Source organism: Marmota marmota, unplaced genomic scaffold (assembly GCF_001458135.2).
Source record: "Marmota marmota marmota unplaced genomic scaffold, marMar, whole genome shotgun sequence".
NCBI classification, from domain to species: Eukaryota; Metazoa; Chordata; class Mammalia; order Rodentia; family Sciuridae; genus Marmota; species Marmota marmota.
The window spans coordinates 26,729,549-26,756,901 of record NW_026000093.1 but is presented as its reverse complement, the minus strand read 5'-3'; the positions used below and the strand labels follow the sequence as shown (position 1 = coordinate 26,756,901).

The 27,353-nt window shown below is 36.0% G+C and overlaps 1 protein-coding gene across 1 annotated transcript in view; it reads right to left on the bottom strand.

The window, feature by feature from the left end:
• Positions 1-27,353, bottom strand: part of Zfhx4 (zinc finger homeobox 4) — a 184,769-nt gene that overhangs the window by 14,276 nt on the left and 143,140 nt on the right. The window contains 6 exon segments of the mRNA XM_048783081.1: positions 1-2,185; positions 2,715-2,832; positions 3,346-3,546; positions 3,769-3,902; positions 10,399-10,515; positions 19,651-19,719. Coding sequence (XP_048639038.1) covers positions 1-2,185; positions 2,715-2,832; positions 3,346-3,546; positions 3,769-3,902; positions 10,399-10,515; positions 19,651-19,719 — 2,824 coding nt within the window.

The following is a 27,353-nucleotide window of genomic DNA, read 5'->3' as shown; positions in this document are numbered from 1 at the left end:
GGAGGGGGCGGGGGAGTGGGTGGTAGAGCTTGCAGAGGAGTAGAAACCGTGCTTGGGATTTTCACGGGACCCAAGGGAGAAGGCTGTGGAGGAGCTGGTGGCAGGGGAGGAGGCGGAGGTGGAGGTGGAGGTGGTGGTGGCGTTTCAGGGGAAGATGGAGAAATTGGATAAAGCTTGTCATAGGCCTCCCTGTATTGACGAGCAAATTTTTCTAGTGCTCCGTAGGGAAAAAATTGCCCATGTACATGCTCTTGGTGACTCTTCAGGATGAGAACATTGGAAAACAATTTACCACACGTTCCACATTCCAGTTTGTCAGTGTTTTCCCCTTCGCCACTCTTGTTCTTCTTCTGTACCTTCTGCCTGTTTTCGTTATACTGAATGACTAATTCAAAACCAAAGTTTTCCAATAAAGCTTTGGCTGCATTTCCTCTGGCCCCCGAGGCTATTCGGGGTGGAGGGATGGATGGTTCTGAGGATTTTTGCTTCTTTATGTCTTTGCCTTCTTTGAGTCCTTCACCTTCATTTACAAATTCTTGCTTTGGTTTCTCTTGCTTTTCGGCAATTTCTTCTGCTTCCTTATAAGATGGTATGTCCTTCATGATCTGGCAGTCTGTATTGGCTAGATTGCTTTGTTCTTGTTTCAATAATTTGCTTGGCTGCTGCTGCTGCTGGGGTGGCTGCGGCTGCGGCGGCTGCTGCTGCTGTTTCTGAGGCTGCAGCTGGGGCTGTGTGGCTTGGTACTGTTGTGCTTGCTGCTGTAGAATCTGGAGTTGAGTTTGGCCAACATGATGTTGCGTTTGAATCTGCTGCTTCAGATCCTCAAGCAAGGAGCCAGCCATTCCCGTCATGCCCGGCATACCAAATGTGGCAGAGCCTGGCAAGCCCAAATCTGGACCCAGACTGAATTCCGTCCCAGGTATGTAGAATGGAAAGAGAAACTGAGGCTGCTGAAACTGCAGCAGTGCTTCTGGAGTCATGGGAAAATGAGGCAAAAAGGCTGGGTTCAGAAACTGTGGCTGAAAGAACGCAGCTTGCTGTTGTAACTCATGCTGCAGTTGCATCTGAATTTGTGCTGGTGACTGCGGTGGGTGATGTGTAGGCTGAGCAGAGATTAATTCAGGAGTTTGCTTTTTATTTAATTCTTTGGCATCTAAGTGGGTATCTTTGCTGTTGACTGCTGCTAAACTCATGGAATCTAACATCCCTTGGCCAGGGCTATTTACGTTTGCCGCAATGCTGTGTCCACTGGCCACATGCCCGCTGGGCTCCAGCTTTGCAGCCCTGGCCTTTGTCTGGTGGAGCACAGACCTCATGTGGATTTCCAATGTCGAGCTTTGGCTGTATGCAACATTGCAGATGCTGCACTTGTAGGGTTTGTTGTCTGTGCTGCTGTTGGTTTCTTGCGGGACAGGACTGGAGGCTTCCTGCAAAACCTTTTTCAACTTATGCAGGTGAGAGACTGAATTATAATGGACCAAGAGAATGTTCTTTTGGGTGAATGACTCTTTACACACTGTACATTTATATGGACGAGATGGATCAAGGAATTTTTCCATTGTAAAATTGGGCCCTTTTCTAAAAGGTAAGGTCCGCTTTGGTTCAGAGCCCAAGTCATCTGGAATAGAACTACTATCACTTCCTACAGGACTTGCCTTCCCTTCATGGTCCACCTCATACTCTCTCTCCATTTCCTGTTCTAAGCCATGGTCATCCTGGGCCATAGCTTCACTTTCTGCCCAAAGTTCACCATTCATGGGCAAGGAGGCATAGAGCTGTTGAAGTTCAGTTTCACTCAGTTCTGGGTGGCCTGCTTCCAAGTGTTTTTTTAAAGCCTGGAATGTACGGAAACTACGCTGGCAGAGGTTACACATTGTTGCAGCCCGAATTGCATGATACTGGGAATGTATCTGAAGCTTCTGCATAGTTTTAAAAGCCAAGCTACAATGGTTACAGCGATACTTATAAACATGGCGGTCTGAAACAGAGAGAGGTTGCCGTTTTTGCTGTTCGTTTAGTTGATCTTGCAGTGTGTCAGGGATTTTCACATCCTTACTGCTATTTTTATTCCATTCCAATATTTCTGGGGGCTCTTTAGCTGGTTTCTGCTCCTCACTCTTTATTTCCACGCTAGCCTTTGAATCCTCAAGACCTGCCATACTTTTCTCATCCATTGGGCTTTCACCTGTTCAGAGAAAGCACAAATACCTCTGTTAAGAAACCTATGGCTCCAGTGTCAATAGATTGTAAATAGGACCCTATAAAGATCTCTGACTTAACTGATTCTTTGAGGAAATATTTACTGAGTAACTACTAACAGCACTGGACTGGATATTGAAGATATGAAGATGAGTAAGAATTCATCATCAATCTTGGGGAATTTCAGGATAGGGAAGAAAACAAGTCAAAAGTAAAAAAAAAAAAAATACAATATGCTACAATCGGCATGATACCAAGGGCCATAACCTTGGTGTTAGTGAATTAAAACAACATAGAATATTCTTGGCTGTTCAGCAATTAGATTTCTCAAGGACAGGTGGAGATAACCAGTTGTCAAACATGTCTTGGAAAATAAGGCTCACGGAAACATTGTGCATTTTCTTCCCTTCATGCTTTTTAAAAATAAATCTTTAATGGTAAGAATCTTGGCGCACTGCCACAAGGGCAAGTCCCTGAGTACTTTTTCCACAGATCTTCATCATAAGCTGGAATACCTGTATATTTCCCAGATGCCTCCGCTGTCATGGCTGCAGGTGTGTCCCGCTCTGACTTCTCAGAGGCGGCTGCTGGCAGCAGCATACTGTTTGGCATCATCATGTCAGGGACAGGCACCTTTAAAAACCAAAAGGGTTCCAGGTTAAATGTACTCCAGAAAATCATAAATTCCATCACTTCTCCCATTTGGCAGTAGCATATCCCATTTGCATTTTTCCAACCAAAGCAGGGACATCTATCCCTTCAGATTTCAGACCAATGCTGTTACAATGCTGTATTTTTCTTTTTCTTTCTCTTAATTATGGTTTCAAGCTTTTTGTAGGTCTATTTTTTTATAATGATAATCAAGAAACTTTGAAATGCAAAGTGCCCACATGAGTCATTTGATTAACATAAGATATAAAAAGACCACAAAATACGTAATTAATTAGGCTATTCTTTGTATCATATTTTTTTTCTCTAAGCAAAAGAGACCACAAATGGGCCTCTACTGTGATTTCTATAACACAGTCAATAAAAGACCTTTCAGTAGCTCAGAAGAAATAAATTTCTACCAACCCATAATTACATATTTGCATTGATAGTTTACCCAGATCATGTCACACATGCATCAACATTTGGTATCCTTACTGTCATAAGCAGCTTCTCCACACAATCTGGAGACACACTGTGCAAATGAGTCAGGTGCAGCTGGAGATGCATTTTGTTGCTGAGGACGTCCTGGCAGAGAGGACAGCAGATGACTGGTTGCACTGAGTGCTGCGACAGCACGTGCATCTGGATCCGACTTTGGTCCCTACTATTGTAGTTACAATAAGGACACTGATAGAACTGGAAAAAATTGAATAAACATGACCTCTATGAGTTAATGTATTTTGATGACTTCAGAACTTTGGCAGTAATACCAAGTGTTAATAATATTGCCCTTGGAGATGTCTATGTGCATTTCAATCACATGGAATTTGGGGGGGCTCTTAAACTATTAGTAATAGGTAAACAAACAGACAAACAAAAAAAGAGATTTCCACAACAAAGGAAAACAACATTATTTACCTGTTCATGACAGAATTTATTGTCATCTGAAGGTTTTGACCTTTTTGTTGCAACATCCTCTTCTTTCGCCAATAGGAGTGGCTGGGTGCCCCCTGCCACACTGACTTTTAGCTCCTTCTCTGGTGTGATTATTCCTGATTGCAAAAAGAATAGAGTAACTCAAATTATAAACATGATATCATAAGTAGAAAATTATGTTTTTCAAATAACTGACTCTCAATTGACTAAGTCATAAAAAGAATTAGGCAAGCACTTTTAAATGATGCTCAGAACAAAAGAAAAGAAACACATATCTTTTTTGTCCACTAAGTAGACTTTATAAATATATTTTCAAATGTACTCCTGTCTCATGTTTAGATAACCCTAGGTGGCCTTGAGAGGTTTATCAATAACGTGTGCTCTCTGGTGTCCCAGAATGCCTTCATAGCATTAAAGCCAATCTATTTCCATTCACAAATACTAACTCAGAAATTCATTATTTTTACTAATATCTAATCAGCTATTTCTTTTCAAAATCCCTGAATGAAGAGAATATTTCAAAATTATGAGAAGAGCTGGCTTGATATAACTCAGGAACTAAAATATTTTGACATCATTAATGGATTTAAAAATCAAAAGGTTGTTAAAGCAAACCATACATTACATTGCTATTGCTATTGCTATTAGGGATATTGTCTTTGCTGGAGATGTTTTAGTACTTGGCTGTACACACAGCATTATAGGACAAATCTTAAGAAGACAATTGCTTTATGAGGTTAATCCAAATATTTGGTGTTAAAGACGACTTAAAATTTTGCCCAGATGAGCAATGTAATGTGGTGGAGTCTCACACACATCAAAGAAAAGAGCACAATTCTAATTTCCCAATCTAACTGAAAATTCTTTCCAGCATCAATTTGCCCGATAATCTCCTCTGTGAGGCTGGATATTACAGCGACATTGGGTAGGCATGTCACATACATCTCACGACAAACACAAAACCTCATTTACCAGCCATTCCAATCTCATCATAGCACGGCATCATCTGACCTTTTTTCTGCTGTTTATTATGAGTATTTCTAATTTTAACTTTCAATTTTCACCATCTTCCAGTCAATTTGCAACTAAATTATTTCCAGGGTGAGGACACTATCACTGGACAACTGGGTGCAAATACATCTTGAAACGCAATGAAGCTAAACCATTGATTGCTATCAGACCCCGCGTAAATATATAGTCCAGGCGTAATCTGATTGTATGCTGTGCATGAAGATTTATCTTGATTTTTCTTCAATCCACATGCAGTTCATATAAATGAATAAATTGAAGTGATTTTTTTTTTCAAAATACCCCACTTTTAATTTAAAAATAAGGTCAAGGGTGTTTTGGAAACAAAATAAAAATGAACAATATTTCTACTCTGGGTACAGATGCATAATATATACCATATAAATAAATTCAGAAATCTCAAATTCATAACAAATTCAAGGGTTATACTGGGGAGACTAAATTAAAATAGAATCTAAATGATATAATGACAATAATTTTCTTCCTTTAGGTTTGAATCAGTTCCTGACATACAGAATTAGTGCTGAGTTTTCCACAGATTACATTGATATTGATTTCTGAATTTATAAACATTAGATTTTATTTTAATTAATACTTTTGTTCTCTATTTACATATGCTGTAGAGAAATTCAAATTCTTTTTAGATGTTTAAAAAATAACCTGTCATATTTGTATTTGAGTAAATTTAAATTTGAAATAATTTTAAAGTCTCATTATATTGATTAAAAAGTATCTGATTATCTGATACCTAAAGATGTACCAAAACTGGGGACGTTCATCTCACAATTAATAAAAATTCATTTTTCTTTCTCAAAGGAAAGGCAGAATATAATTTATGCTTAGTAAATGTTAAAAAATTTACAAAAACAATATGATATTTAATATTTGCAAATTCACTGTTTACGTGTCAGATTAAGTTGTGCAAAATTGACTGTCATTTAAATCAGCAAGTGCCTATCAGTTGCCTTTGCCTGTGAAATTTTTCTTTAAAAGTTTCTATTAATGAGTAAGAATATGCTTCCTTAGAAGATGAATACACCATGATGTACCCCTTTTCATTATATTTTGTTCCTGGTAGAATTGGACAAGACACAATTATAAGTCCATTTGAGACTATCACAAAAAAAGTTGAAAAAAAAAATGTCCATGACTTTTGTTGCTTGTAGGCCATTTGGAGCATCAGAAATAGAATAAACTTTCCAGAAACTTCTATTAAATATATAGTCATGGGCTTAATTTAAAAAATACACACACACACAGACACACACACACAATGTGTATCTTATCCTGAAACTGATATCATAAAAGAGAATAAAAGACCATGCATTAGGGTGCCTGCTTGTAATCTCAGCAGCTCAGGGGGCTGAGGCAGGAGGATTGCAAGTTTGGGGCCAGCCTGGGCAGTGCAGCAAGACACCATCTCAAAATAACAAGTGAAAAGGGTTAGCTCAGTGGTAGAGTGCCCAGGAGTTCAATCCCCAGTAAACCAAACAAACAAACAAAACCATAAAAAAGTATTAATTTCAAGATTTGAAACATTTTACTAAGCCTATACAGTGATGTGTGTTTCTTGGTATAATTTATACCTGTGTATTAAAGATATATTGCCTTTATTTTATGCTTATTAATATTCATCAAAAATATAATTGCTTTGGGGCCTAGGTTTGTAGCTCAGTGTTAGAGTACTTTCCTAGCACGTGTGAGGCAATAAGTTCTATCCTCATCACCATATAAAAATAAATAAATAAAATAAAGGTACTACATCCATCTACAACTAAAAATATCTTAAAATACTGTTCTGTGTTGCATCAAGAAAGGAAAATTTAAGTTTTAAGTTAACTATTATAGGGCTATTTAGCTAATTAACTGCATTCATTGAAGCACGAGTGTTCACATAAGCTGTGAAGTTTCCAAAGACCATTTTGCTTTAAATTAGGAAGCTATAAAATTATAAACAAAGGCTAGCCTGCCTAACTTTAGCTAGGTGCCCTACAAATGAAAATAACTCATAGTAAGTAGAAGGAGAGAATACTGAAGTATAATAACATATGACAAAAATGACTCTTAAGCTAGAGGAGGTTGGGAAGGACTATTTGTAAAGACAGTAGAAGACACAGTTTACATATACTTGTCTTTTATACTCAGAGGGGTGTTATCTCAAGTTTAATATTATGCCATTCCTGGCAAAGTACAGGAAATTTGCTTGGATGTTTTTCCTGAATTCTAATTTCCTAGAGATATGTTTTATTAGATAAAGGCCAACTAATTTTAGGAAGGTTCTGATAATGTTCTGTGATTAGTTAGTTTGTATTTGCAAACTTAAATTTGAAATAAACCCAGTTTGTTACCCTAGACCAAAAAAAAATTGAAATAGATCATAATATATTTTGTGTCATAAAGGACACCACAGTATTCTCAAAGAACAATGTCATTTTAATGAATTTTAACTAAAAAATGAAGTCAAATTACAAATAAACACTACCACATAGATGAGCCAATGATTATCTGTCAGTTATAGGATTAGCTAACTTGCATGAGATTGCTAATATAAAAATGACATAATTCATTTCAATTCAGATGCCGCCTACTTAATAACTCTCAATCCCTAAAATACAGAAGGTTGTAAAATGGTTTATACTCATAACAAGTGAGGAAAATCCAATAATGCATGTGTACCCCTAGCAAATCTTGAAAAAAACAATAAAACAAAACACTGAGTTATTATTTATGAGTCAATATATTTGATAAAGTTTGAATACTATAAAACTTGGATATAACAGATGTTATTCAACTCTAAATAACTCTAAATTATAATTACCAGTACAGTATTCTTTCTAATGAGAGTAGAATGAAAGGATAATTTTAATTGCAATAATGAAGGTTAATTTCCATCTTTCCTCATGTTTACTCCCTTATTAAAAAGTGGTCCCCTTAGCCACAGCAGAGACATATTACATTTTCAATGCAAATGTATTAATCTGGATAAACTCTATATTAATTCTTGTACTGCACAGAGCTATAATTTGGATTATAATTAATCTAAAGTGGCACTAGATTTAAATGACAATATAAATGAAGCATTAGGAGGCTTTTCTATTATGGATGAATATTCAACAAATATAACTTGCATATTGCCAAGTCTCATTTTGAGAGCTCCAGTCCTACAGATTAGTGTCAGTAACACAGCACAACAGCTTACACAAACATAGCCTTCCTAACGTGTGTTAATTCCTTCGTGTTTAAAAAGTTCTATGTTAAAGTGGGGTCAAACTGTTTTCCCATCTAACATATTAAGATAGTAATTACTTTATAATTTTGCTAATATTCTTTTGACAATTTTAACTGATATAATATATATGTATATAGGATATGTTATGTGGATTGCTATTTAATCATTAGAAATATTTACAAAGAAAAAAATTCCATGTAATAATTCTTTAACCTAATAATTGTCAATTTAAAAAGCATAAAACCTTGTTAAAAAGGTCATGTTAATTTCTAATAACAAGAACTGTCTTGAAGGCTAGGAGATTTCAAAGCTAAAGATTTGCATCTCAGCATTTACTTTTAGTTGGTCCTTGCTTAGAGCTATTTTTTATCCCTGTAGATACACCTGGGGAAGCTTTTTTATGGGAATGAAATTTGTTTTAAATAACTACCATTATGCAATATTCTGTGTCCTCTCAGACACCCGAGTCCTGTCTATATGGTACAATTAGGCACCCAAGGAAGGACCATAACTCATCAGGCCATTAGGGAGTCATTGGGTCCATTATTTATGCAGAGCAGTGAACAGCAGCACCAGTGGAGATAGAGCCCTGCATCTGTGGTATGTTCAAAGCAAGACTCTTTCCTCAATGGTAAGATTAGATCCATTTTCAAGGAATTCCCAGAATCCATCCTTCACAAGGTACTAGACATTAGATATTTAATACTGCACATAACGTCCTATATCAAAGTATTACATAGGCACTCAGCAAAAGTTAATGTGATATCTGGGTGTTTTACACAGGCTTCTGAAGAATAAGAAGGATATACTTTGCAATCTGTTTTTGTATTACTCTGAGAAAGTCATCACTAAATATAGATAGATCCTGCTGTCCCTGAACAAATCAAGCAACTAGTCTTGATGACGTCCATCCTAAAGAGAGTAAACGGACCACCTTACTATTTCCAATCCTTTTCAAATAAAGTTTAGATAGTACTACCCTTGACATTAACTGATCACTAGGTTCTTCAAATTCCTTGTCAATAGCCTCAGGAGGCAGCCTGCTACTATACTGCTATGGCATCTTTTCAGAGATTTCGCTTTAGGCTCAATACCAACCTTAGATCCTCTTTGTTTAAATCAAATTAGAATCATATGTTAGACACCACATCCTAGAAGCAAATAACAAAGGCACTTTTCTCCCTGGACTCCTCTGAGAAATTTAGTATTAAAAGGTGAGGGTGGGGGAGCAGGGAGCCACTTTAGATCATTTTTGAATAGCATGTAAAACTTAGACATGAAGAGACGGAATTACAAATATAGGATAATTCAGATTTAAATAAACTTGTATGTAAAAAATGATACATTTGGCTCAACCCAATATCTTCATAGTGAATACAAGCTCCTTTATATGCAGCTGTCACTAGAATTCAAGGAAAAGATAGATGACTACCTGAAACTAATAGCCTTGAACCCGTTTCAGCACTTCTTCTGCTTCAATGAGTCCAACATAATAAAACTAGGTATAGCGTGCAGCAAAAGTAGCCAATGTAATATTCATTGCGACCATAGATTTCCATCTCATACATACAAAGCATGGATGAAGCCATATATTTGCCAAATCAAACACAGAAAAAGCCTTAGGTATCTACACCAGATGCTGGCCTAGGGTTTGTTTGTGCACAAGTAAATGTCATGACACGAAGGTTTGTTTTCAAAGACAGTAGCTTTCATTACTGGGATTTGTCTATTCTGGAAGATCAAAATTACCCAGCACCTAATCCCTTTTCAATGATATTTCCTCTTTCTTAGGCTGAATCATCTGTAAACTTTTTCACTGGATTTTGTTTGAAATGCTTCAAATAGATGCCCTTAAAAAGGGCAAATTCCTGAGTGTAAGTTGGAAAAAAAAAAGAGGAAAAATAGCACTTATTTTTAGGGTTACATGGTTTGGGCAGGGGTACATATGACTGAATGACAAAATTCAAGTGATATCTAATCCTATGCTTATAAAAAATTAATATGCCATCAGAGGAATCACAAGTATAGCTAAGATTAATGAAAGGCGCTTAAAAAATTACAAGCACACAAACTGATTTGATTAAAAAATAATCTCGCTGGTTGTCCTGTAATATTCTTCAACTTATCCACATCTATTCTGTCAGATGGTTATGATTAAAAATAGGTCAATGGGAGGCTACTGATAGAAATCACATGCAAAATGCACATGCAATGAATAGTAGTAGGAATGTTCAGACAGTTTAAAATGAATAAAAGCTTTTAATAAGCTTGGTGGGGGGGGAGTGAAGGAAGGGCTGATTGCAGGGAATGGAGGGGTGGAGGAAAATGAAAGGTGAAAGAGTGGAGTATCTTACCAGAATCTTTATGAGAGCTCTTGCCTTCGCCATTGTCTCTCTCACTTGTGTCTTTCTCATCATCCTCAGCCACTGCTGGGGGCTTAATAGCTCCTTCTATCTCCTCACTTTGTTCTTCTGTTAAGAAATGAGACCAGTGAATACAATTGAAGAAGAAAGAAGAAAAAAACCTAAAACACACACTAAAATAAACTTGGTGGCCACGTTAGAACTTTATTCATGAATTGTCTGCAGATATTCCTACTCAAAAGAGAGAACATACATTTATGCAAAAGTCCATATTAGAACATGTTGACTGTACCCATGCAAATTTTTATATCTAAAGAAACTACATTTTTAATCCATTGAGAGCCTGCATCTATACTGAAAAAACAAAGAAGAAGAAGAAAGAAAGAAATCATTTTTAGTATAATTTGATATAGTTTAAGCTGAAAAGATGAAAAAAAATGGTGGAAGGCATTTCTATACTTTTAACAGTAGAACTTTCTAACAACATGGACCTTATTCCATGAACTTGAATAGGTGTCAGAACAAATCAGATTCTTAGCAAAAATTCTTACTGAAATAATGTGGTAACAATGGGTTAAATAAAAGACAGGTATTACTCCTTCCTTCAGATACCAGACCTCAGAGGAATTCTATGAAATTTTGAGGAAGAGTTTGAAGCTTCAGCTATAGTGGGGGTTTTTGTATTTTTTTTAAATAGGGGAAACTATATAAGGCCTAGGACATAACAAGGTATACTTCTATGACAACCACATCACCCCACACCTCATTCACGGGTTCACACCAGCTAGATTACATGGAAATCCTCATAGTAACTCAAACCTATTTAATTATTCTGTAAATCTTAGCTATGCCACTGCTGGTGGATTAATCTGTTTATGCAGTTAGCCTCTATGCTGGGGCTGTGCAGCACTAATCCGTGAAAGGCCCACTGTTCTCTTTCATCCTGCGATCATTTGTCTCTCAGTGTGCTGATGTCACATTTTAATGAATTTTCAGCAATCTGAGTAATGCCAGATAACCAGGCTCTCAACTCCCCACAGCATGGCATGCTGTTTTCATTGCAGCACAAAAAAATAAAAATCATATTCCCCGGTTCAGGTACGAATTACATAAATTAGGAGAAGAAGGTAAAATGGGATTTGAAGCACTAGGCTGCTCAATTTCATAAAATCTTTAATGACCATATAAATTAACCCTGGAAAGGCAAAAGGTCATCGACACACATTTGCATACACTCTTCTATTTGCTTTTGATAAGCACAGCTTTTATGCAGAGAACATGATACAATTAACCCTTCAATAACCATACAAAACGCTGCTACGGACATTTTAAGTGTCAAGCATTAACTGAAAATTACACACTGAATACAATTTTCATTGCAAATGCTATAGTGATTGAAAGGGGAAATCGTGGCCCTCTCCACACCCCATGTTTTATTAATAACATTCTGACAGCAGAATGAAATATCCACTGTCATATGTAGCAGCTGAGCACAAAAAAAAAAAAATTATATTTAGTGCCTCACTTGCCAGCCATGCTCTGCAACTGTGTGAGTAGGAAAACAACAGAGGGGAAACCATTCTGGGCTCCATAGGAAACTCCAAAAAGCTAAAGGGAAAACAAGGACATTTAATACATTCAAATAAGAGTTTGGTTCAACTGTGAGTCCTCCAAGGCACCATAGGAATCCATTTATTCTATTTTTGCACTTTGCACAAAAGCAGAGGGGAGACCCCAATGAAGGTCATCAGTCATCTGAGGGCTTGGGGGAAGCTTTCCTTTCAGGCAAAAACACATGGAGATTTTACTATAAGAAGATAAAGAATCTTTTCTGGTTCTATCCTGCTTTCACCCATCAGTGACCATCAGTTACTGATCCAACACAGGATCCCTCCTTCCAGCACTGGCTGGACTGGTGGGTATGGTGGTCCAGACAAAGCTGGAAGGCTGTGGTTCTGTCAGGCCCACAAATGTGGTATGATATCCAGAGTCAGGCCCGTGACAATTTCTTTTCAACTATTGTGGTAAAGGGATGCAAGACTTATTTGAGAAGATTTACTGGACTTTCCCCCCAGGGCTGGAAAATGAAGTGTCAGAGTGCTACTGAGTGTCCTTATCTTGAGGGGACATAAAATTGTAAGGGCTATCGCAACTCACATTAATAAAACATTGTGTGTCAGGAGAAGAAAAAGAAAATTATGAAGGCACTAAAAGAAAAGCTACAGTATAATCTGGGTCTCATCAGACAGATTTTGCAAGGTCCTCTTCTTCATTTTCTGGTATGTGTTTTAAGTGTGAGAGAAATTCCCAGACATGTTCTTCTATACATCACTGTGGTGTCTGACCTCCGCCTGACCCTGGCAACAGTTTGAGAAATCTGAATGTGAACAAAGACTCTGTGTCCGCAGCAGGGAAAGATTGTGGGATAGACTCTCCCCATCAACTTAATCGCAAACAGCAGTTCTGAGGCCATAACTTTGCCCGGCTCCTCCAAGCCACAACTCATAACCCTCAGAGGTGGATTTGCCTGCAATGCCTCTGCTTCTGTGACTTTCTTTTTTCCCCTCCCTCTCTCTTTTTGGTTCTTCCTTTGAAGTAGGCAGGCAATTAGCTGTAATGCTCAAGCAATTCAAACCTGTTTTGTGGTTTAGAAGGCGAAAGCTGTTTATTACAGGTAGGCTCTTTGGAGCCATAAGAACTTTGCAAATTTTTAATCATGCAAAAAATAATCACAAAGTAACTTATACACACCATAAAGTTTCATATAAGTCAGAATAAAAGGTCACTTTCATTCTCAAAGAGAGTTTTAGAAATAAATTTGACATTCATTATATAAACAGACTTTAGAGTCATGAGAATTAATGTGAAGAAACCACTTTCTCTGGAAAAACCTATAGGTTTAGATTTGGGGTCAGGGGAGGGAGCAGCTACTTTCTAATTTCCAAGTACCACATTTCCTCCATTGTAAAATACCATAAAATGTTAGATGTTTTACAGGAGAAAAATATATGATATTAAATGTCTTAAACTCCTTAGAACTGAAGGTATAAAAACATTACATAAGATTCCAAAATAAAGATGCTAAAGCAGACTTCATTTTCATCACTGTCTCTAAACTGTTACATACAATAATAAATGAAAGTATTATAGCATTTCATAGTACTGATGCATTCACGGAATGTGTATTATTAATTATCCTTTGCTTCACGGAATATAAAAAATAAAATCTATGTTTGTATCTTACTTAAGCACAAATGTGCATTAGGTTCCACTAGAATTTCCCAATTTTCAGACAAATGATATTTTCATTTTTAAATGTTACAGGATAATAGAAAGAAGACAAAATACTGTAATCTTATATTACAGAAGTATGGTACAATTACCTTCCCCCGGCATTTTTAACATGCCTGAAATGATCATCTTATGTTACTCTACACCCACACATCAACTATATTTAAAAGAGAAGTTTCTGAATGACTAGCTTAGAATATTTCATTTGAACAACAACAAAAAAAATGATTGGAAAACCACTTTCAATTTATCCTACAAAATCATAATATACAATTTCTAAGCAAATCTACTTCATTGAGATTCCTCTCATCTAAGGCCAGCCAATTGTGCTCGTTTCCCTGTTTCAGTATTCACTTGGGTTTGGGAACGCTCATTCTGAGTTTTCTAAGAAATATTGTGCAATTTTTAAAATTTTTCAATTCACACATAATAATTGTACATATTTATAGGGTAAGATGTGATAATCTGATACATGTGTAGTGATATACTTTATTCATGTATAACATGTAATGATCAAATCAGGGTAATTAGCATTTCTGTCTCCATAAACATTTATAATTTCTTTGAGTTGGGAAACTTCAAACTCTTCTAGTGTTTGCAAAATATATTCTAAATTGTTGTAAATGATAATCACCCCACTGTGCTACAGAACAGGAAAACTTATTCCTGTCTAACTGCATTTGGGTACTCATTGTCCAACTTCCCCCCAACCCTTCTCTCCTACAATTCTGAGTCTCTAGCAAACCCTATTCCATTCTTTAAGATGAACTTTTTGAGCTTTCATATGAGTGAAAACACACTGCATACTTTCAAAGCCCATGGAGTGATCATGTAAAGGAGAAATAGAGGGTGGTCACTTAAATGTCTTCAGTTTTATATAGAGAGCATTTCTATTCAAGATAACTGGCTTGTGAGAATTTTCTCCTGGACTTTTCCAAGGTCCCTTTGTTCAGTTCTTCTCCATTCAAATCTACCCTCTATATTTTCTACTTAAATCTGACTCCTCTACTTAAAGTATTCAGTGACCCCTATCACATAAAAAGAAAATGTTCCTTCTGTGCAAAGCAAGAATACCTCTGCCCTGGTGTACACCCATCTCTCTTCATTTCATACCAAGCAACTAATATGCAAACTTTAGAACATCAGAATCACCTGGAGGACATGTTAAAACCAATTGCTGGGCCCCACCTGTAAAGTTTCTAATTTAGTAAGTTGAGAGTAAGACTTGTGAACTTGCAAGTCTAACAAGACACCAGCTCATGCTAATGCTTCTCGTACAGCTCATGTTTTGTAAGCACTGTGGAACCAACATCCATCTGTTCGTAATGTCCTCTCTTTCCCTATACTTATTATTATATTTCCTATCTTATCTATAACAACTTTTCTTTATAGTATAACTCCCACTTTTTTCCCTTCATGACCACCTTGGGAAATATCAGTTTCAAGATCTGGAAAAATAGAGTTAATAATACCTACTCCATATGCTTATTATGAGATAAGGTATAAAAATCAGTCAGCACAGAGCCTACCATAAAATAAATACTAAAAATGATCATTGTATTAATACTAGTACTGTTCATTGTTTTCTTCAATAAAAAGTCTTTTCTGAACTTCAAACTAAGGTTATTGTTTTTGGATAAGTTTTTTTTCCTTTCCTATACATTGATGTCAAACAATCAAACAATGTACCTATACAATAGTATATAGAAATTATCTTAATATTTCTGCCTTGCATTAATAGGTAAACATTTTCTGAAAATAGTGATGTATTCATCTTTGTGCAAGAAGCAACTTGAACAGTGCTTGGAAAATAGTAGGCCTTTAATATATTTTAGTTAGAATGCTAAATTAAATTTAGGAAGCAACATTAGGGGAAAAAAGGGAATAGTCCTAACTCTACCCCATTCCTCTATTCCCCTTCAATAAAATTTAAAAGGGTGTTTATTTTCTCTCTGAAAAATCACACTCATCATTCAGCCCTCTCTAAACGTATGTGTGTAGCTTCTGTTTTCAAAGTGCTTTTCTCAAAGTCACCAATGACCTCCATGCTATAAAATCTTAAGGTCACTTCTCTGCATCTTACTTAACTTATTTTCATCAACAGATGTTGCTACTCTTTATCTCTGGAAAAAAGCACCTCTCTTGGATTTCCTTGTATTAGACTACTATGGTTTCATCCTATGTCTCCAGAAGTTCACTCTAAAAGTTCACTATTTCATTAAATACCAAATGTCAAGCACCTCCCCCATTGGTACCAAGCCCTTTTCCTTATGTATATTATCTCTTTATCTGATTTCATCTAGTCCTATAGATTTAAATTACATTATCTACATACACATTGACGTCTAACAGGTATAGCAAACTCAATATGCTCAAATCAGAGTTCTTCAACTTAACGCACCTCACTCCATTTTTCTCCCAACTTCATCTTTTCAGTTAATGGTGCCACCATCCACCACAAGCCATCCTGGACTCTTCTCTTTCCCAATCACATGCATTCTATCCATCAACAAGTCCTTGGAAGTACTTCTACTTCCAAAATATTTAGTTCATACTGCATTCATCTACTTTACATTTCCCTTGACAGTATCATTAGCAACTTATCTATATTACTGTAATGGTCTCACAAATAAGTAAGACTGACTCTTGCTTTCCCATAACTTATTTGGTAAAGCTAAGGAAAATCAATCTGCTCTTCTGGCACCCTTTACTATTATACTTAGTATAATACATCAACTCCTCACTATGGATGGAATGATTAGGCCCTTGCCTACTTTTCTTACCACATTGGATGTTGCTGGTCCTCCATCCTAGCCTTCATCCTAGCCTTCCTTCTAAAAGTCCTTCATCCTAGCCTTCCTTCTCTTCCTGCAATATAACCAACTTCTTCCTACCTTTGTAGGAACATGTTTTCCCAGACTCCTTGCATAATTGGCCCATGCTCCTTATTCAGGATTCAAGTCACCTGTCACTTCCTAAAAGAACCTGTCTGACCATTGCTACTAAAGTAGAGCATCACCTGTCACTCAGGATAAGGGTCCTCAGAGTTGGGCAGGATTCACTATCACCTGCAGGGCTTGTAAAACCCGATGCTAGATCTCACTCCCAGTGTTTCTGATTTAGGTCATGGGTGGGCCCAGGAATATGTTCTGTGAAAAGTTCCCAGGTTATGCTGATGCTGTCTATGAGAGGAGCACACCTTAAGAATCTCTGCTCTGGTATATCACCTCTTTCACATCCTTTACCATAATTATTGCAGTCTAAAAATTCCTTGTTGTTTATTTATCTAGAAATGTCACCTAATATAAGGGTCACTGATATACCTTATTCATAATGTGTGCCCAGAAGTCCCAGGCACAAAGAAGGGACTCATCAACATTTTAAGTAAAACTGACAACTGCTAGTTTAATTATTTGAGTAAGTATATCAATGGCCTGATGTCATAAATTGAGATGCAGAAAAGTAGAAATGATTTTGCAGAAAGGAATTCAGTTTGGAATTTGTATTTGATTTCTCTGTAGAACATATAGATGAAAACAATCAGAAGGCATAGACAGATCTAAATCTAAAACTTCTCAGAGATTGAGGTGAGAATGACAATTTTAGTGTCTTTGTTTAGAAAACATTAAAGAAATGTATTGATGGGGACTTGTCTCTTTTTAACTTAATATTTTTGTTGTAAGTCTTGCTTTTTGCCATATTGTGCAAAAAGTCATTAATAAAACCTTTATGAATTTGAGGTGGAGGGAGGGAGACTGAGTTTATATTATTGTATCTTAAATGTGCTATCTAGTTTTGTAGGGGGAAATAACATACAGCATTTTAAAAAATATTCATGAGACATGCACAGGTAAACTAAGCTTCACCTGGAAGCTGAAATTTTTAAAGAGGGATTCGTAACTACATAGTAAAGGGATGTTTTCACGTGCAAAGCCTTTTAAAAAAAAGTATTTCAATATACCATCATGGATGCAAAGGACTTTTTGTAATAATATAGCACATTATTATTTCAATTGTATAAATCTGGCAACCGAGGTCATATTTATATAGCAGAAATAAATGAGGTGTGTTATATCAACATGGGTGAATTTCCTCTTAAATTACCTGAATGTAATGCAGCTAAGGAAGTGCAACTGCCATTTTTAACATATACATGTACAAATGCAAAGCACAGAGACTCATGAATGTGTTGACATGGCTACAAAATTCCAACGACTCCATTAATTACTGAAAATAATCTCTGGATTATTGAAAGATATTTTATATAAAACAGATCATTTAGGTGAAATTTCACAGCTTAAAAAATGTAGACGAGAGAAATTATAAAACAGGAGTTAATCTTTAAGAAGCTAGAGACACATGCAAAAAAATGAATCTAGACACAGATATTACATCCTTCAGTGGAATTAATTCAAGATGAATAGTAGACCTAAATGCAAAACACAAAACTTTAAAATTCCTGAAAGATAAAAAAAATAAAATCTAGATGTCTTTTTGTTTGATGACAACTTTTTGGATAACATACCAAACACATGACCCATGAAAGAAGGAACTGGTAAACTTGACTTAATTAAATTTTTTTACTTTATGAAAGACACTGCCTAGTAATTATAAGACAAGCCACAGCTTGGAAAAATATATTTGCAAAATACATATCCAAGAAAAAAATTATCAAAATGTAAAATATTAAAACTCAGACTTTTATCAAGATATAGAATATTCAACATCAATAGTAAGAAAACAAACAACTCAGTTAAAAGTGGGTAAAATCCTTAAGATAAATCTCACCAAAAAAGATATGCAGATGATGAATGAATATATGAAAAGACGCTGTCAAGGAAAGGCAAGTAAAAACAATAAAATACCACTATACACCTATTAGAAAGGTCAGAATCCTGAACACTCACATCAAATACTGGTGACAGGAATCTCATTCACTGCTGGTGGAAATTCAAAATGCTAAAACCAATTTGGAATAGTTTGACAGTTTCTTATAATACTGAACCTAAACTTAGCATGTGATCCAGACATTGTGCTCCCTGAAATTTGCCCAAAGGAACTGAAAATCTATGCCTCCACAAAAACCTGCATTCAGATATTTATAATAACTTTATTTACAATTGCCAAAACTCAGAAGCAATCAAGATGCCCTTAAATGAGTGGACAAATTAACTCAAATATCCATACAATGAAGTATTATTCAGTGATAAAAAGAAAAATCAGCTATTAAGCTATGAAAAGACATGGAATAAATTTAAATGCACATTACTAAGTGAAAAAAGCCAATCCAGAAAGGATACATACAATATGATTTCATATATATTACATTCTGGAAATATGATGGACACAGCTGAGGATCAGGGGTAACCACAGGGTGAAGTAGGGGGATAGGCAAGAAAGAAATAATGAATAATTTGCATACAGGATTTTTAGGGCAGTGAAACCATTCTACATGCTATCTTAATGATGGATATATACCATTATTATTTCAATTGTATAAATCTTAATTTATACAATTAATGATGGATACATACCATTAGAACACTGTCCAAACTCATAAAATGTACAACACCAAGAATGAACCCTAATGTAAACTATGGTCTTTGAATGTTAATTATGTCAATACAGGTTCATCAATTATAAGAAATGTACCACTCAGGTATGGGATCGTGATAATGAGGGAGGCCATGCATGGTAGGGCAGAGGAGATATATAAAATCTGTACCTTTCTCTTAATTTCACTGTGAACCTAAAACTCTAAAAATCGAAGTCATTTTGCATATGCTTCCAAATATAGATATATATGATTTTTGCTTTTTACTTATTTGTGTAAGGAATTTGATCATATATAATTATAGCAATTCTTGGGGACATTAATTTTAAAATTATAAGAGTAACAAATGTAACTCATTTAGAACAGGGCAAGGTTTTGAGAGAAATGAAAACAATTACCTGAGGTTGCTCTCAATTGCTGCTCCGTAAGATCATCCTCACAGGTCCTGGCTCCCAAAGAGGCAGTTTCTGCAGAGGACATTAGAGTGGAAGGTAATCAGCATGCCATACCCAGCTCTTGTATCACAGCCAATTTCACAAGAAACCCACTTTTGGCTCGCAGAAGTGGTAAGTTACCAGGTAAAGTTCAGATGAGTTGCTAGCACACATCATAGTGAGTGGTAGTTGAAAAATTGAGACCAGGGCGTGGTAGGTTTAGATTCAACTGTCAAATATCAGCAGCACTGAACAAGTACAACAATATTGATAAAACTTGGGAACAGGAAAGCTTCATTCTGATTTTTACCTGTTGGCTATTTGACCAAGACTACATTAAAGGATTATGTACTTAATGATGATGGCATTTTACACAGATTATGAGTATTCTTTTACTTCTCTGACAAGGTACCCAAAAGGAAAGGAAAATCCATTATATGACAGCTGATATGAGAAGCAAAGCAAAAATCAGGGACTTGAGGGGGAACCCAAAGAATCAGTCCAAGTCAACACTAGATTCACATCTTTATTCTGATCTTGTATTTGAGCTCCAGAGTGGAAGTGCCAACAACATCCTGATTTGCCAAACTCAACCCAAACACAGATCATTAATTTCACCTAACTGTGGTCTTCCTTTTTGTTCCCTGTTGTGGGGAAATTAGTTTTTTAAAATAGCTACATTTCAGAAATTGCCTCTAATATTTCATTCGTTCTCCACAATGAATTATAATCATATAGATTCCATTTTACAAGGCTTTCCGTGTCTATTTTTTTCTGCCTTTTTTTCCCTGATAATTTCTGTAGCCTCTACAACATCCCACCTGTCTCCAATTCCTAACCTTTCTAATCTAATACCTCATCAACATCTCAGGAATTATCTTAAGAATCTTAAGTACAAATCCCAGCTCTTGTACTTTCTTATTTACTTAGTTCTCTAAGCCTCCATTCCCACATTTATAAAATGAAGAAATGTGTATAAAAATAGTCAATAAGAGAAAGACATTAAAAAGCACAATGTGATATAGTCTTCAAAGTCATAAAAGGCCATAAAGTATCAAGATGTTAAAAAAAAGTTGTTACACAATTTTTACACTGCCAAAGAGAATCATGTTTGTCTAATATTTTTAGGCAATAGCATCTCTGGTTGATTCTGAAGGCTTTAATTAAACAAATAATTAACCTTGAAAATAGAAGTGCACAACAAGGCACTATTATTGCATTTACTAATTGTTTTTCCTGCTGTGTACAAAACCTTTGGCCTTTGGTGGTAATCTATTTAAAAACAATACAATCATAATAAACAGGGCTCAGCCCAAATGCACACACCAAATAATGGTTCCTTATAAATAAATCTTAAATTAATCTTGAAAGGAAGAATTTATCCTTAGTCCTTGATTATAAATCCAGGAGTAACTTCCAAATAGTTGGCAGCCTTGATGTATATCCAACATGTCACTCAAGAAGCCTACTTACTTCCTCTTGTCAAATAAGCATAACTTTAAGCCTTGATCACTGTTATCCCTTTAAATTTAAGTGTCTGTTTTCTTCTACCCCTTTTAACCTTCTTTTTTTTCCCCTCAAAACCAAAGTGATCTTCAGCCAATTATCTTTCATATATGTTTTAGCATTTATACTGATACATTGTCATAAGTTTTTACAGGATCAATCTATATTTCCCCAATAAATTGTGAATTCCTTAAGAGCAGCCTTTCATCTTCCCAGAGTCTCAAATAAGGACAGAGGAAAGAATATAAAATTCACTAGGATATGTTTCTTAAAAAATACCTACATTCTATATCCTGAAACAGATGAGCCTCATGATACGAATTTATAAAATCTTCCCAAAGCCCTGGGACTCTAAATTCAAAGCACTGTCAATTATGCTAAACACAGATAATAATCCCTGTTACATACATCAATGTGTGTGTGTGTGTGTATAACCATTTTTTTCTGATCATTCCTAGCCGAAAAATAAAAATAGTTTATCCAAGAATACTTTCTCTTCCATTCCTACTTCAGTGTTATCATATGGGCTTCTCCAAAATAGATACAGTGCTACTGACTGAATTTGGCCAAATGACTGCTGCCCCCTTGAAGATTTATTAAAAATAAAAATGTCAAAGAATAAAAAAATTATTGAGTTTGTTTCCTGACAAGTACTCTGATGAGCTGTTTGTAAGAAACAATTATGTGATCCTCAAAATAAACTCATGAGGCAGTTATTAATCTTTACAAAACAGGAAACTTGGCCTTAAAGAGATGGGTAACTTGTCCCAGTTCATAAAATTAGAAATTGATAGAGCCTGAAATGAAATTCTTGTCTGTCTGATCTAAAAAAGCTGAGAAATTTTAAATGTGTCCAATTGTAATACCACAATACTTGGGAGCCCATAAAGGTTTTCCTAGGCTCAGCAAAGGCTAGAAAAATAGTGAGAAGAAGAAAAAGAAGGGAAGGGAAGAGAAGGGAACGGAGGAGAGAGGAGAGGAGGGGAGAGGAGGAGAAGGGAAGAAAGGGAGAGGAGGAGGAAAGGCAGACAGGCGGGCAGAGAAGAAACTTTTCACCAATCCTATGAAAAAAATCTGATATTTCATAACACATTCACATTCCTTGAATAGAAAAATAAAGCAAATAATAGTTTGGTGTCATGTTAAAAATCATTTCATTTCATAGTGATTTAGGGAAATGCACAAAATGTCAAAATAAGAAACTGCTACTTAATATTACAAATTAGGTCCTGCGGCACTTGGAGACTACTCCAAGAAGAGCTACTTGTGCAAATAATTTCATAAAGGAATTTATTTCAGAGTGCCCCAGAATTCATTTTAGAGCCTCAACCATGTTGCTCCCTTTATACAAATGATAATAAATATTTTAATTAAGGAGCTTTTAACTTATCAAACAAACTGATTAATCTATACTTTTCTGCCTGTGTAACATGAAATGTTTAAAACCTAATAATGATACATAGCATCGTGCAATATTTCACTCTAATAATTGCTGTGTAATAACAAAACTGACTGATGTTAACAGGATCTGTCTCTTTTGCTGGTGATTTAATTAGGTTACTAATTTGTGTTCTCTAGCCCTGACCTTTCTTGTTTAATATTATTTAAAAATAATACCATTGACTTAGATTATCCAGTATTCTATTCTACCCTGTCAATTTGGTGATGATCATGCATTTGAAAATGGTACCAAATTACTCTGTTTTTATTAACACAATGAGATAGTAATCAGCAGCTCTTTCTGTGGGATGGGGTATTGATCATCACAATCATCATCAACACTGTGCAGAGTATCTGCTCTGTGCCAGATTCTGATGCATTATGACACCCCAACCAAGTGATGCAGCTATGCTTTGAGGTCACACTCTCATTTCAGGGGAGTTTTTCTTAACCACAATGATATACTAAACCATATTTTTAAAATCCTAAATGTAGCTTTCCTTTTTTGGTGGTGCCAGGGATTGAACCCAGGGCCTTGTGCGTGCAAGGCAGGCACTCTACCAACTGAGCTATATCTCCAACCCCATATACCTTTCCTTTAAATTCTGTAATTATTTCTTGTGTTCATTTTTCTTATCTGGCCCAAACTTTGCTTTTCCCTGAGACTAACCCACAGGCCTATATTGGCAAAGATGGATCATAATGTCTAGAAGTCTAAGGTTCCTAGTCCTTCACCTTGTGGGATAAAGTTCTTACAACTCTCTCTCATTGCCTTTCCCTGCCATATCTGCCTCACTTTTTACCTTTCCCTTTCATTTATGTATGGAATTTATTCTGGAAAATAAACAGATAACTTTTAGGCACTTAATTATCAAGTTCTGGCAAATATTTTCCTCCCTGACAGCTGCAACAACAATTTTAAAAAACTAAAATCAATAGAAATCGTATGGTCAGAAAAAGATCTAGAATTTAAATTCTTAACAGTCTAGATATATAAAGATTTGGGAATAAATCTAACCTGCACTTGATGACGGCAACAGCATGTGCTTTGTATATTTTTATCAACAAAATTTGAAACACAAAGTGTAGTCACAATTGAAATTTAAAAAATAATGAGTGGATGTTCAGGTATAGTACTGATAGTACAAGTAGTCTTCTATGATCTGCATTTTGTCTTTCTGCAGTCACAACAGTCTGAAAATGTTAAATAGAAAATTCCAGAAATAAATAATTCATATGTTGTAAACCATGTACAGTTCTGAGTTACATGATGAAATCTCAAGTCATCCCACACTGTCCCACCCACTGTATGAATCAGCCCCCTGTCTAGTATATCCACGCTCTATGTGCTACCTGAACATTAGTCATTTCTGGGTTATCAGATTGACTGTCAAGCTATTCCAGTGCTTGTGGTCAAAAAGTCTTACTTTACTTAATAATGGCCTAAAAGTGCAGAGTAGGGATGCTGGCAGTTTGGATGTGCCAAAGAGAAGACATAAAGTGTTTCCTTTAAGTGAATAGGTAAAAGTTCTTAATAAAAGAAGAAAAAAATTGTATGCCAAGTTTGCTAAGAGCTACATTAAGTTACTCATCTCCTACTGTACCTAATATATAAATTAAAAAAACTTTACCATAGGTATGCATATGTGGGAAACAATGATATACATAGGGCTCAATACTATTTGTAGTTTCATGCCTACCATTGAGGTCTATGGAACATATCTCTGCAGATAAGGGAGAAGTATTATATCTGCCTTCAAAACTTCCACAGCTCACCCCTTCTCTTGATTTACTAATACATTAAGCAATAAAGTATATCACTGTTCTTACAAAAATTTGTAGCACATTAAAAGAAACATAAGCCAACAAACTGAGTAAATATTAAGCCAAGCGGTCTAACAGAATAAAGAGAAAGAAAAACATTTTCTGTTGTCATCACTCACATTTTGAAATCCATCTTTCTGTATCCATGGTGAGAAGCTCAATTCTAAATCTCTTTTTAAAATTGGAGAATAAAACTACATTCTAAAACTGAGTCTGCAAGTTTCGAACAACTTTCACTCTATAACCCATCTAGACACCACCCCTCTCCCCCTCCTTCATTTTTGGAGCTTCTCCAGACTCTACAGAGCTATGTGACTCATTGTAAAAGGATATTTTAAAGACTGTGAATACAAGAAAAGATATTTGCATCTCTCTAATTTCCAAATAATAAGTTACCATTTGTTGGAAACCTGTTAGGTGCTAGGCATGAAACATGAATTTCCTACTCAATCCACACAGTAATCTATAACAGAAACATCATTGCTTTTATGGAAGAGATGAGGCATCAAAGCTCAGACAGTTTAAGTAATTTTTTCCAAAGGCAGAGAGCAACAGAGGGAGGGTTTGGATGAGTCAGTCTGATTCTGAAGCTCTGAACTTCCCCCCTGCACAGTGCTGCCTCCAGGCAGCCCCCAAGGAGTCCTTGGTCAGGAAGCCAGAGAACTGAATATTTTTTCCTCCTAAAAAAACAGCTCAAACTCCTTCAGAGCAAATTCATCATAACAAGATTAATATTTAGAAGAATACTTGAATTCAGCATTTATTACTATCTTGGTAGCTTTACACTTTAACAAAGACCTCTGAACTTGCTTAGGCATTGCAAAAGTGAAGTCAGTGTTCAGATAAAGCAAGTTTACAATGAAAAATGGTTTCAAGTGGTCTTCTCCATCCTTTTCCTATGTGTATACAAAGAGTGCTCTTCTAAAAAGCTGAGCAACTCAGCATGCTACCAAATGGTTTTGAGTAACCAAGCAACATCATCTTTGTTGACCTGCAGTGCTTTCTCTTAAATTATTTCTTCTAGGCAGTAATAGATTGAAGTGCATTGGATGCTCCAGTGTCAATTATCTGAATGGGGCTGGATTTGTAATTTTTTATTTTCTGGAAAAGTAAAGCTACTTTGCCCTGCCCTGTCTGGTTTTACGCAGAAGTTATTTTTATATAGTAAAGGAGCAGTATCTCCTGGGGCTTCCTAGGCCTGGAATGTGTGATCACTTTTTTCTGCGTCTTGAATCATCTGTGACCTCAGTGTAATGGGGCCTCCAAGAAATTTAATAAGTTCTCAATATCAATTAGTTTCAAAAAATTACTCCTACATCTTCTTAATGTCTTATATTTTAAAGAGCTCTTACCAAAACATAGTCTTTCTTAAATTTACTAATTCCTAATACATTTTCTCACATAAGATTGTTTCATTTGATTACTTTAAAATTAAAAGATCGAACTACCATGATGATAATTTGAGCATAATATTGCATTCACATCTCTCAAGGAATTGGGCAGTTTCTCATATTTAAGTCCTTATGGAATTCATCACAACGTCTATATGGTCTGGAACAATTTTCATTCCTTAACCTAATGTTTATAGGTTGTTCATCTACATAATAAGCATGTCTCCTCCCCAAACTCACCTCTGCTCTACTCAGTAAGGGCTGTTGCTCATGTTGAACCCTAGCCAGTTACTTCAACTCTTTTCTTCCTATCTCAGAGCTAGCTTTTTCTTTTCTTTCTTTTTTTCCTGTTTCTCTCTCTCTCCCTCTCTCTCTCATTGTAAGAACACTTAATATAAGATCTATCCTTTTAAATTTTTACATGTACAGTACAGTAGTGTTGACTACAGCTATAAAGGCTATATAGGTTTCTACAACTTACTCAGATGGCTTAACTGAAACTTTATACCCTCCAATTATTTGCTCTCACTCCTCCTACCCCCAACTCCCTGACAAACACCATTCTACCCTTCTATTCTACCAGTTTGACTACTGCAGACACTTTGTGTATGTCGATTAAGTTATGCTTCTTTTCACAAATGGCTTATTTCACTTAGCATGATGTTTTCAGGGTTTGTCCACACTGTCTCACACCTACATTTTAATCCATTAAAGCCTCTATTTTCTATTCCACAGTTAGTAAATTTTCTACATAGCCACACTTAGTCAAAAGCTTTCAGAATTTTTTTTAACAGAAAAGAAAACAAATGATTATTCAGGGGTACTTCTTTGTCACTATTTCTTTTCACTTTTTTAAAGATTCTTTCAAAGATGTCATTGACCCTAGGGAAGTTGCCTTTCTTTGGTTCAATCATTTTATTGGGTTCCTGAAAGCTTCTGTAACTTCTCTCATTTAACATCTTCTTCCCCAAGACTTCTGCACTGGTAGGTGCCTCCCTCTGAGCCTGCACTGTCCTGAAATAATGACAACTGAAGAGCCAAATCCATTTTGCAACTTTTAAAATATGTTTTCTGTAACCTGTAATTTCATGATTCCCAAAATTTTATTTCATTCTCATTTACACTATTTAGTCACATTCAGTGACATACCTAGAACCATTATCTATGAAGCCATCATCTGTGCTTGCTGTGGAAAACTGGAGAAAGTGGGTGATCCAACATGGCGGCCGGCAAGGAAGCAGCACTTTCAGTATCTCCACATTAACCGGATCAGAAACACCCATTAAAACAGCTACATTCTACCTACTGAGGAACTTCTAGCAAAATTCCGCTGAAAGGAGACCTGCCAGGAAGTAGTAAGTTATATTAGAGGTGACAGTTGGCCCCAGACAAGTGAATCTTGGCCGGCCACGCGGGCGCAGAGGTCCAATCCCGCAGCCACCGCCCAACCGGCTCTGCAAGCGGCCCCCGGCGGCCCAGGGCAGCGAGAAGGGTCCCCGCCTGGCC